This window comes from Pongo abelii, chromosome 15 (genome assembly GCF_028885655.2).
Source record: "Pongo abelii isolate AG06213 chromosome 15, NHGRI_mPonAbe1-v2.0_pri, whole genome shotgun sequence".
In the NCBI taxonomy this organism is placed as follows: Eukaryota; Metazoa; Chordata; class Mammalia; order Primates; family Hominidae; genus Pongo; species Pongo abelii.
Window position 1 is genome coordinate 85,220,354 of NC_072000.2, and position 13,525 is coordinate 85,233,878.

The window sequence follows — 13,525 nt, forward strand, 5'->3', positions numbered from 1 at the left end:
CACGAGGTCAGGAGATCGAGACCAGCCTGGCTAACACAGTGAAACCCCGTCTCTACTAAAATTACGAAAAAATTAGCCGGGCGTGGTGGCGGGCGCCTGTAGTCCCAGCTACTCGGGAGGCTGAGGCAGGAGAATTGCTTGAACCTCGGAGGCAAAGGTTGCAGTGAGCCGAGATCACGCCATTGCACTCCAGCCTGGGCGATGGAGCAAGACTCCGTTTCAAAAGAAAAAAAAAGAAAATAAAATTTGTGCATGTTGTATCAGCAGTTCATTCATTTTTATTGCAGAATAGTATTCCAATGTGGAGGTATCAGAGTTTGTTTATCCATTATCTAGTCGCGAGACACTTGGTTCGTTTAGTGGTTATGAATAAAGCTTCCATAAAATTTGGAATACACATATTTTAAATGTACAGTTTAATGAATTTTGATAAATGTATACATCCACTTAATCTCCAGCCTAATTAAGATATGGAAACCCTGTGTGTTCCCTCCTGTCTTTTTCTAGTCAATCTTTCTCAACCTTTATTCTGATTCCCATAACCACAACTTTTTCCTTCCTGCCCTAGCCAAGTTCAGATAAAAGGAATTATGCAGTATAGAAGGAATTGACATTCCTTTTATCCCAAGAGGAATAAGTGATTGAAAACTTTTAAGAAGGAAATAGGCACAATCTGATTTATGTTTGTAATGATCTTTTTGGCTACTGTGTGAAGAATGGTGAGTATGCCACTTAAGTATTATTTTTCTTCCCATCTTCCAGGGGGAATATGACTCAATAAAATTCCTGGGTCGACCAGAATTTCCATACTGGACCCATTTAGGGAACCTGGAATTATTTCTGCCATTCCCGATTCTTCCCAGCAGATGGCCCCAAAGTTCAGTTCCTGAATTGCCTCGCGGAGCCGCGGGCTGCAATGTGAGGCAGCAGCTGCCAGTCGACTCAAGCTCCGGAGTGGCCCCTGCAGTTGGATAGCAATGAGAGTCCTCCAGGGGTGCAGGGCGACGGCTTCGGCCGCACCGCGGGCTAGCCAGGGCTGCGTGCCCGCCTCTGACCCTCAGCAGAGGTGTCTGGCCAGGAGGAGCTGAAGTTCTGCAGGACATTGGTCCGCCCGCGGACAGTCCACTCCGCGGGGAATTTCTCTGGATAAGGACTGCGCGCGAGTGGCTCCCAGGCAGACAGGGTGTCTAGAAGGCTACACGCGAGGGAAGGTGGCTCCTTGGATTTAAAGACGAGGAAAGGAGGGGACATCTAAACTAGGCTTTGGAGAGAACTAATGGGAGGGGCGCGGGGGATGGGGGCGGGCTGGAAAACAGAGGGGACAGCCAGGACTGGTGTTGGGTGTCAGGGAACAGACGGAGCGGACTGCGTGGGTGCAGCCAAGGAAAGTGAAGCAAGCAGGCTTGTTTGGGTCAAGGTTGCCTAGGGAAGCGGAGCACTTAAGTGCCTCTTTTTCCCCTTCTCCAGCCTCCTCTACAGTGGTGAGGTCACAGCCCCTTGGAGCCCTCCCTCTTCCCACCCCTCCCGCTCCCGGGTCTCCTTTGGCCTGGGGTAACCCGAGGTGCGGAGAGCTGAGAATGAGGCGATTTCGGAGGATGGAGAAATAGCCCCGAGTCCCGTGGAAAATGAGGCCGGCAGACTTGCTGCAGCTGGTACTGCTGCTCGCCCTGCCCAGGGACCTGGGCGGAAAGGAGTGTTCGTCTCCACCCTGCGAGTGCCATCAGGAGGAGGACTTCAGAGTCACCTGCAAGGATATTCAACGCATCCCCAGCTTACCGCCCAGTACACAGACTCTGTAAGTACCCGGGAGAAATCAGGGTAGGACCTAGAGACCAAGGGCATCTGCAGAGGTGGCCCGAAGTGCACAAAAGCAGCTCAATAACAGCCCGAAGTAATGTGTGTGAGTGTGTGTGTGAGTGAATGTGTGTGTGTGTGTAGATGTGTGTGTGTGCTAAAAACTTAATCGCCCACACTTGGGAAGGTATCATTGTTGACATCCTCATTCCCAACACAGGAAAAGGTTACAAAACTTTGGTGTACAATGACCGTGAGAGCTGTTCTTTCCAACGAGCTGCTATTCAGCACTTTGCCTAACCCTGGTTGAATCTGTTTTATTTGAATTGATAAGGATAATGGCATCTCAGGAACTGACCTTTTTGATCTTATCTTGGGTAATAAAAAATTGCAAAAATATGTATTTCTCCTTTTTGTTTCTCTAGATGGCATGTTATCTTAGCAGTTCTGCTGATTCATCAAATTGTTGACAAAGGTTTAATCAGGGCCCTTTTTAAAATGAGCTGTCTATACAGTATCTGTAAGTGACTTACTCAAATGTGAACTGCCACTGAAATAGTACGTCCAGAACCCTGCTTTGTGATAGGCATGATAGAGGTATAAAGAAATGAAAGTTCATAAAAGGATAGTACATTTATCTGCATGCTAAATGTTACCAAATTAGAAACCTGATGTTAAATAAGATTATACACACACAACCTGTTTCTTAACAGCAATTTAAATCAGTGATCATTGAAATTGTAGACAAAACCAAGGGAATAAAGTCTTTCTTGATTGGTTAAAAATAGAACAGAAAGAAAGGATAGTAAAACAACCTAGGCTGGTTAAATCCAGTTAAGATTAGAAAGTGCAGGTTATTAAAGAAAATGTTGATAGATGAAAAGAAATGGGAAGGTGGCACCTCTAGATTTTCTCAAGAATTTAGCTCATGAAGACTATTTAACAGTAGATGAATATTTCAGCACAGAGATATATTTCTGTGCTCAGAGATATCCTAGTGTCTTAGCATACCTGAATTAATTAGTTCAATAACCTCCAAACAGTGTGGTAGTCATTCTCCATGCTGCCACCACAGAATAAAATGTGTAAAAGGTGTAATGGCCTCTTGATTACACCTCTACATGGATTGCTTGTCACCTCTAGAATACAATTCTTTTGTGCAGCCTACCAGATCTTTCAAGACCTAGTCAAGTCTTTCCAACCTCATTGCTCCTAATTTCTCTAACTTCCCACTCCTGCTGAGAAGAACTTCTGGCGCTTCCCCAAAGGTCCCTGCTGTTACAGCTGCCCTTGCCTTTCTTCGCACTTTCTGGCCTCTCTGCCTAACGCACATTTCCCCCATTTCTTCACCCAGCTAATGCCTACTCCCAGATCCAGATCCTGGATCAACCCTGCAGGAAGCTTCTCCTGACCCATGACCTTTAGGCTGGGTAAGCTATACCCTGCTACCCAACAGCGTTCTGTGCATGAACCTAACCCTAGCCCTTAGACATTGTCTACTTTCTTGTAACTTGTTATTTATTTGCATGCCTACCCAAGCAGGACACAAGCTTCTCTAACATAGGGACACTGTCATTCAACCCCGAATTCCTGAAACCCTGGAACTACTTAGACACTCAAAAAAAAAAAAAAAAAGTTTAAGTGAATAAATAAGCAAATGAATGTGCCAGGTCTCTGAATGTCCTCTGTATGTTGGGGAGAAATAAATCCAAAGACATCACTTCTTCAGAGACTTCCTTAACAGTGGCAGAAATTCAAGTCATTGAAGAGAGATGTGGCTCTGACAGTGAAAAGGAACTCGTAGACATCCTATTTAAAATTCCACCAAAAGTTGAGAAAGAAAGGGTAATGGAGAATGAGCAATGGAACAGGAGTCAGGAAACCAGCATTCTCTTCAGCCCCTCTTTACTAACCATGAAATTGTGTAAGATGACTGATTTGGAAGGAGCCAAATTTCCTTCTGGGTAAAAGAGAATGTTCAACTAGGTGCTTCCTAGGTGATGACATGATGCTGATGAGAATAGTCTGAGGGAAGGCACTGAATCACAAGAAAAAGACATAAGGACAGTGGCAAGGAGGATCTGACCTTGAGAATAATAGAGAGGGAGGTAGTATGTCCTGAAAAATAAAGTTATTCTGAGATGGAAAAGAGAAACCTGATGAAAAGTGTGGGTAAAACAAAATGGTAGTCTCCTTTGAACAATGGCTACAACCATCTGCAACAGTAGAAAAATGATTTTTACATCTTTTGGGGGTGGTAGAACTCTTCTGTTGAAGGAAAGCATATGAGAGAAGTAAAACATGTAAAGCTAACAATTATATTGTGTTTACTTACGGGGGAGGGGTCCTGTTCTCAGCACTTTGCATGAACTCACCCAGTGAATCCTCACCAAATCCAATTAAGTAGGTGATGTTATTATCCTCATTTTATAGATGAGGACCTTGAGGCACAAAAATAAAATGAAGTAATGTGCTCAATGTTGCACAGCTTGTAAGTGGTAAAGTCAGGATTTGAAATAGCATATCATCAACTATGGAGCCTGCACCCTTAAGCCACCACTCTCAGATGAGAACTGTGTCTCACCATACCAGTGTTCCCCTGATGGTCATAGGCTTTGGAGAAAAAAGTCTGAAAACAAGTCATATTCAATAAACCGACTGATAACCTCGGGGGCTATTCGTCAGATGCAAGAACTCAGAAAGCAGGAGGTTAGCAGAGAAAGGAAAGAAGAAGGAAGGAAGAAAGAGTGGAAGAGAGGCAAGGAGGACAAGAAAGACTAAGTTAGTCTTTCTTGACAAGAAAGATCTAGATCTTTGTTTAGATCTTTCTAGACAAGAAAGATCTAAGTTATGGAAGGTATTCCCTGCTGAAATAAATTAAGTTTTTGTCATTAAAAAGCCGTTCTGGGTGGTGACCTCTTTTTGGAATCTACTTAAATTATACAGGATCTACCACTGAGGCATGTTCTCTCGCAAGTTTTATATTATTCAGAGTGTTCCTCTTTTTAAAGTTTTTGAAGAGCTTACACTGGTTTAAAATGTAAGGTATTTTGTTCTTGTAGAGTTATTTGCATTACTTCTGCAAACTTCATCAAGATGCTGTATAACCACTTCTTAGACATTTTACAAATTATGATGGTGCCGAGAACAACTCTTTCTAAACTTTATCTTCTACTCATAGATTATTGTTCCGAAAGGTAAACAGCTGTCTTGCCCTACTACCCATATCCCAGCCCCGTGGTCTTATGGATGGAGGGGAGAGAATTACGGACTGTGGCCCTCACTGAAGAAGTGATGCTGTATCTTTTCCTCACTCCTCCCCTCCAGAAGGGTATGATGCTTTACCTGAGTGGAAGGTGAGGGAGAGCTGGGATCCCTACTTCACCCACTGCCAGTGGAACATTCTAGAATTTTTGATGTGTAGGTAGTTTGAAAAAAATCACTCTCTTCAATTGAAAATTACTGATTTAAGGAAACTTAAATGAAGCAAGAGAATAAAATTAAAAATTAAAATGTTGGCATATAATTATAGATCATATTATCTCAAAACCAAGGATAACAAGATTGACCCATCACCCTCTCTTACTCAGAAAGTTGCCGTTTGTTGCCTCTGTGCGTGAGAAGATCCTTCCTTTTCTGAATAAAGAGGTAGAAAGGATTTGACAACCATTCTGCACCATTCTATGTATTTGTGTGGATTCTTCCTCCAGAAAGTGCTGGCACACCTTACTGTGTTGTTTTAACCTACCTGCTTTCAGTTTCATTATGACAGTAACTGCTATCTCTGCCTTCTCCAACCCCACTGCCATCTGTGGTCTTGGGTTTCAACAAAGTAAGTGGTTTGGACACCTGTGTGCCTTCAGATATGTTTCTGAAGGAGCTGTTGTTTTCAGGTTCTGTTTTTACTCATTTGCATTCTGCATCTGTGGCTCTAACTGATGGACTCTCCTACTGTTTACTAAACTAAGACTAGCATTCATCATCTTTGGCATTTGTACCCTGTGTTCCATCTGTGCTGTTATTTACTCAGTATTTTTAAGTTGACTCACTTCTCTAACTGAAATTTATTTAGAAAAGTTACAAGTGGAAAATTAGCATGACTTGGTACAAATAAGAGGTAACCAGAAAACTAAAGACAGCAAAAACAAAAATATGATTAAATTCTAGCTACAGACTATTGTCTGTGAATACACTGAGCCTACAGCTGCCTTCTCTTTGTTAAAAAGGAAGCGAAGTAAGTATTAATAAGTATTAAAGAGATAACAATCTGGCACGGTGTCCTTGGTAGTATCAAAAGGATGGAAAGACAATAGAAAAAGGAATTACTTTCTCACTGTGTGATTCACTGTTATTTAATGCCAGGTAGGCACTCCACCTAAAATAATCCCATGTACCTCCAAGTCATCTTTGTTCCACGCTTAAAGAAATGTGGATGTTTTGTATATTTCACAATGGTTTTAGTCACAATCAGTGGTTGTAATCTGAATAACAATTGTTTCCAACCTAAAGAGAAGTCCTCTGCTTCAACACCCACATGCTCCCCAAACACAGCCCCACACGTATAAAGGTGACTTCATTTCATATATCCAGACTCTGTGAATTATTCTTTTCCATTCTCTCTCTCCTCTCCCATACATATGAAACAGTGTTCTAAGAGGAGTAAAGAATTCTGACCTGAAAGTTAAAGGGATTTGATTTATTCACTTGGAATGAACATAATAATGAACAATAAAATGTGTCCATCATATATATATGAGAGAGAATATACATAGAGAGGGAATATATCTATATACCTATATGTATATATATTTAGACAGATATATATGTATATATGTGTATTTAAATCAGTCAAGGTTTCTGATGAGAAGTAACAGAAAACCAACTCTGTTTAGGTTAAGGAAGAAAAAAATATTTTGAAAGAACATGTAATTTACAGAATTACTATAGGACCAGGCTTTGAAAATAGGCCAAGGCCTACTGTGGGCAAGGAGCTGGAGCCACAGTGAATCATCTGTTTAGGACAATTCCATGGGCAATATAGAAACCACAGCCACTGGACATCTGCGGTCTTGTAGCTGCCAGACTGTCTATGTACTGCCATCAATAATTTCCCAACTGTCCCTGTCTCTTTAAATATCCTACCTGAGAGTGGTATCCTGTATGGGAGCATTTGATTGGCTGGCAAGCCATAGCTGCTGGAGGTAGGAAGAAGAAGGAGGTCAGCCGCCCACTTTTGGTGTCTGAAATAGGAGACGCAGAACTGGGGTCCTTCTAATATTCCACACAACAGGGAATTCCCCACTGAAGAGGGGCCATATGCCCTCTACATTGCTCATCACTTCCTTCATTCTGCAAATCTTTACTAAAGACTAACTGTATCCCAGACACTGTGTCACACTCTGGATTTAATGGAGAACACCACCAACATGTCCCTGTCTGCAGGGATCTTACAGTCTAGTGTGGGAGCTGCATATTAATCAAATAATTACATAAACATAGAGTTACAATTGTATAAGTGTGCTTGAGTGTGCTCTTAGTAGGGGTGAGGGATACTTACTTAAACTGCGGTTCAGGGAAGGCTTTGAGCTACCTCCTGAAGAACCAGTAGGAGTTGAGTGTAAGAAGTTTCAGGGGAGCAGGTGGAAGGTGGAGACGTGGTATTCCAAGAGCTTTGAAGAATTCTGACCTGAAAGCTGAAGGGGTTTGATTTATTCACTTGGAATGAACATATTAATGGACAATAAAATTTGTTACTACTCCCTTCATAACTCAGTACAGATCGAAGTGAATTCTGATGTCCTTGGGAGCAGTTTCTATGCACACACACAAAAAAACAGTTAATGGGGGTAGCTGGCTTCGTAAATTAATATTTGGTTTGTTAAAGAAATAAATGTAAAACCTAGTTCTTTATTGAGTTTTCTATGTATTTATTATTTTGTTTGGAAATCTAATCATAACAATTACTTTGAGGAGTATTTTATCATTTAATAATATTTTAATAACTGATTTCCCATATAGTTTAATAAAATAATAAATAATTTAAATGAAAACAAATTTAATGTATTTTATTTTGAAGTATTTGAATGCTTGATGAAACTTTCCCAATCCTTAGAAAATTCAAAAGCATCCATTATATTAAACTTTATAAGTACCAGGAATCCTATGTTTTTAGACAGCCAAACTCTGGAGTGAGATCCTCTGGATTGAATGCCTTGGTCTGCTATTTCCTAAATATGCTTTTGGGAGCACTGCTTAGTTCCTCTGGGCCTCAGTTTCTCCATCTATAAAAAAAGGGTAATAATAGTCCCTGATTCACCTGATTCCTGGGTGGTATGAATGAGTTAATACTGTCAACGGATAATTTTCAAAGAAAGGTAGAATTGTAACTCTCATACACCTATAAATTGAACACATGTTAAAGATTTTAATTAACTCATTGATGAGTGTATATGAATTGCCTAAGATTGCCATAACAAAGTACCACCAACTGAGTGGCTTAAAACAACAGAAATTTACTATCTCACAGTTCTGGAAGCTAAAAGTTGGAAATCAAGGTATTGGCAGGGCCATGCTTCCTCTGAAGACTCTTGGGACAAATCCTTTCTGGTTCTTCCTAGGGGCTGGTTGCTGCTGGCAATCCATGGCATTCCCTGCATCACTCCAATTATTGGTTTTAGGCTCACCCTCATTCACTATGGCCTCAACTTAACTCATTACATCTGCAAAGATCGTATTTCCAAGTAAAGTCACATTCTATGGTTCCAGGCAGATATGAATTTTGGGGGCATGCTTTAACCCACCATAATGAAGAAACTGGTAAGATATTACAACTGGCTTAAAGGATAGCCCACAAACTAGACATATTTATAGATTAGGAATATCAGAGTGACTATGCAGATGGAGGCCAAACTAGCTTCTTCCCCAGTCGGGGAGAGAAGTTCATAGAAGTTCTTCCATACGGGACAGAATTTACAATCTCTAGACAAAATTGTTTTGCATTGCTACAATTATCTACAATCTAGAAAGTTGTAAAATAATTCCCATAGAATCAGACTGAGAAACTTGGAAGGGTGTTCTCTAGTCAATACACAGCTTTTCATTGAAACACATTTTTCCCCAGTAATACGTGCAAAATTATAGAAAAGTTACCACTTCCCAGTGAGCACCATACAGGTAAACTTATTAAAACCTCTAATTTCCTTTTCAACTTAAATCACAAGTCAAAATAAATTCATTATATATTTTAAATTGGAATAGCAAGACCAATCTATTAGATAGCCCAACTAGGTCAACAACTTCTGTTAATACAAATACTCAAAATACCAAATATATATTGATTATTCTTAAACTCAACACAAACATATTAATACTATGGGTCTGATTTAGATTCTCATTCTATTGTTAACTCTAAATTTTCCCAAGCTAAAAAATGTTTATTAATTTTAAAAATTGATCTTCGTCCCCTAATGAACTCCAGGTTCTTTATGGAACCATCCACTGGTTTCCAGGTTCCATATAGTTAGGGTTGCCCTATCCAAACGGACCCTCCTCTTACACCTGTAAGGCAGAAAGTATCTTTTCTTTACCCATCACATGGTGCATGGCTGAGACCCTACAACAACAACAAAAAACAGATTGACAAGAAAAAAACATTAAACAACTATTAAATATAAGTTTTACATGACAGAGGAGACTTCAGTAATAAAGACCCAAAGGAACAGAGAAAACTATATCTTTTTATGGACAGTCATACAGATTGGAGGACAAAAGGATATGATCGAATGGTAATAAACTGTGGTCTGTGGGGCAGATCTTAGCAAGTCTCATTTGTCCAAATTCATCTGGGTGTCTCTGTGTCTTCATTCCTTTTCTCCTGGTGTAGGGAGAGCCCCTCTGAAATGAAGGTCTTAAGACCTACTTTAGAGGAAGACCAGAGGATTGTCTTATGACCTGATTCAGGGGAGAAGGGCAGGAAAAAGTCAGAGAGATCTTCTGCTTCTGTTGTTTTCTCAAATGCCAAGGTGTCACATTTGGGGATAGAATGTCTTGAACCCCATTACATCTGTCATTCAAGTGTAGTTAATAGCATTCCTTTCACTCTCAAAGGTGTCCCAGTTTGGGGGATAAATTACTAATGTTAATAGATCTTCCTATTAGACCATGAAGTCCAGAGGCCCATGGGACATGCTCAGCCTTGTGTTTCATTGCCGTAGGTGGGAGTCTATCACTTAAAAGAAGGTTGGTCTCAGCCAGGTGGGGTGGCTCACGCCTGTAATCTCAGCACTTTGAGAGGTGAAGGGGGGTCGGATCACGAGGTCAGGAGATCAAGACCATCCTGGCTAACACGGTGAAACCCCATGTTTAAAAGTCCAACCTCAACAATCAGATCAGTTTTGATGAGGCAAGCCCATTCAGATATGATATCAGAGGCCTAGATCCAGAATGTCCAGTTATTTTCATCTGTGTGAACAAACTAGCTATCCTGGGGCCCAAGTCTATTTTCTTAGATCACCTCTGATGAAGTAGTAAGCATAGAAAACTAATTCGTAATGCATAAAACATATTGTTAAATGAATTAGTTTTGTCTGAATTTATCAGTCAATTTACTAGAGTAGTTGTTTTTTGTCCAGAGCTGAGAAATTAAGTGGAATTGATCTATTTGATTATTTCAGTGTCTCCTGGTTATACAAAGTGTGTTTGTTACCCTTCAGACTAAGGTTTATTAGACAAAAGTTCATGGGCCTCCAGGAGTTCGTGGTTGTGCTCTTAGGAATCTGTGGTTATGTGAAAATTTGTCCCCATCAGTGCATTTCTGAGACTCTATAACTTTCCTTAGACCTTCAAAGGTGTCCTTGACCCCTCACAAGTTAAGAAATTCTGCTTTGGAATAATTTGGCATTTTGTAAGTGTACTCACTATGACTCAATCTTTTTCTTATATTACAAACAACCCTAACAGATATATTTTAACAACAAATGAAAATCGCCTGACCTTTGTGTGGCAAGCTGTCACAGTTAGTTACTACTTGAGACTGTCATTTCGACAGTTACTACTGTTACTACTTGAGACCATCACTAGGACAGTTACTACTATTACTACCTGAGACCGTCATTATGAGACTGAACAAAGGAATGAACGTAGAAATGAAAAAGTAAGACAAAAGAAACTGTTTTAAAGAAAGGGTCCAGGGGAAGAAGAAGAGAGCTCCCTGCTTCCAGTGAGCAAAGGCAGCCCCTGAGCTTCCACGGCCCTTCGTACAGCAAGGGCAGGGAGGAGGAGGTAACGATTGGTCGGCTGCTTAATTGATCACGGGTTCATATTGTTACTAACAGGCTTCAGATGTACCTAATTGCAAGAAACACTGTGCTTGGGGTGTGACTGCCCTCAGCATTCCTTCTGGGTGGCGGACGCACTTTGTCAGTTTGCCAACATTCTGCATTTATGAGAACAGTTTGCTGTTTACTTACAGAGCCTCCAGTGGTATAGTGAGTTGATCACAACCCTCACTCTTTCAGCCTGCAACACCTTTGAATGTGATGGTTTTCCTTCTGAATATGTTATTGTGGTGATTACTTTGTTTATGGCTCACACTTAGCCTGTCCCTTGATAGGCTCTTCACACAGAAGTTCACTGAATGCTGCCACTTTTTCAAGTCAATAGTTGACAGATTTTTTCAAGTTTCTAATGCCTCCTACATGATGTTAAATTCTTCATACGGACTCTGTTTTCATTTTTACTGAAGCTGGTCAACATACTTAATTACTCTCTGCCTTTCATTACATTAAAAAAATAGCATTTGAAAATTTTAAGAATGAGCAAAATGGTCCCATTTGTTCAAAATTACAGATTGAGTTTTAAAATGTTCCATTAGATGTCAGACACTACTTACTTGGCTTCATTTCTGTATGAACCTTTAAGAACATTTAGGGTATTCCAGAAATTTTCAAAAAAATTTTTTAATTACAAAGCTGGCACTTGTGATTTTTAAGACGTCTTATAAATATTGTTCTCTTATATGTGGTGACAGGTATATGTGCTCTGGATTTTTATGGCACAGTCCCATTGAAAATACTGCCATCAGAATGTTCCAGAAATTCAAATATTTCATCATCATTTTAATCTAAACTTCCCACATCACTTGTGCACCTGGAAAGAGCTTCCTTATGTCCAAATTTTTCTTTCAGAAAACATGATCTCTGTATTTATATGACACATGAAGGTTTTGGCTTATATTTTGTAGGCATTAACTTAATCTTACCCATGCCTGTGTGTTCTCATGCAACTCCAGAGAGGAGACTGAAATTGTCTCGTCTTATTGCCAGGTACTGTCACTTTATATTTTGTTATTTCAATCTTTTTTTAAGCCAAGAAACTAGAAGGCTACTTTTAGGGAAGGGCTCTGTGCATGAGAATAAAGAGGATCTAAGGACGGGCATAAATGAGATACTCTTCCATGAGAAAGCCTTTAGTGGGCTTTAGATGGCAGTATTTCCGTTTCAACACCCTTTGCAGTTATTTCTGGGTTTGTGGACATGGTCCAAAGATTTGAGATAACCAAAAATACTACCTCTAGACAGGTGGCATTTTATCGTAAAATGTTCTTCCTTCTTTTCTTTTTTATATTTTAAATGTTTATTGATCACCTATCATACATTAGTACTATTCTAGGCTTTGATATATAATAAATGACCTCATTGATCTTACATCCTAACAGAAGAAAATAGCAAAAAAAAAAAAAAATTAAAAAATTTTAAAAAGTAAAACACAGAGAATGTCAGATGGTGAAAAGTATAATGGAGAAATATAAAGGAAGGAAGAGGAAGAAGGAATACTGGAAGTTGCATTTTAAATAGTCAGCAAGGTGTCTTAGTTTGGGCTCCTCTAACAGAATACCACAGACTGAGTGGCTTACACAATAACCATTTACTTCTCACAGTTCTGAAGACTGGAAGTCCAAGATCAGGGTGCCAGCAGATCTGTTGTCTTGTGAGGGCTGCTTCCTGGTTTGCACTTGACCATCTTCTCATTGTATCTTCACATAGCAAAAAGCCAGGCTCATCTCTCTTGTGTTTTTATTATAAGGGCACCAATTTCGTCATAAGGGTTCCACACTCATAATCGAATTTCCTCCCAAAAGCCCCATCTTCTAATACTATCCCATCAGAGGTTAGGATTTCAGCATATGAATTTGGGGGACACACAAACATTCAGTCCGTAACAGAAGGCCTCACTGAGAAAATGACATTTGAATAAGGACCTGAAGAAGCTAAAAAAGGAATCCAGGCTAATATCTGGAGGAGGAAAAAAATATATATATATGTATGTATGTGTATATATATATGTATGTGTATATATATGTATGTATATATACATGTATGTGTATATATATGTATGTATGTATATATATATATATGCTTATTTTTGGAATGAGATAAGAAGCTATTAAGGATTTTGAGCCACACACACACACAAGCAAGACCTGACTTACTTTTTTTTTTTTTTTTTGAGACAGAGTCTCGCTCTGTTGCCCAGGCTAGAGTGCAGTAGTTGATCTCGACTCTCTGCAACCTGCACCTCCGGGTTCAAGCAGTTCTCCTGCCTCAGCCTCCCTAGAAGCTGGGATTACAGGCATGTGCCACCATACCTGGATTATTTTTGTATTTTTAGTATAGATGGGTTTTCACCATGTTGGTCAGGCTGATCTCGAACTCCTGACCTCAGGGGATCTGGC

General features: G+C 40.0%; 1 protein-coding gene across 2 annotated transcripts in view; it reads left to right on the forward strand.

The window, feature by feature from the left end:
• Positions 1-1,473: 1,473 nt before the first annotated feature.
• The window catches only part of TSHR (thyroid stimulating hormone receptor), a 151,369-nt gene continuing 139,317 nt past the window's right edge, over positions 1,474-13,525 (forward strand). For both annotated transcript variants that reach the window (XM_024231878.3, XM_024231879.3), the window contains exon 1: positions 1,474-1,795. In XM_024231878.3, the coding sequence (XP_024087646.3) occupies positions 1,626-1,795 (170 nt within the window). In that variant the 5' untranslated portion in view covers positions 1,474-1,625. The remainder of the gene's footprint in view (positions 1,796-13,525) is intronic.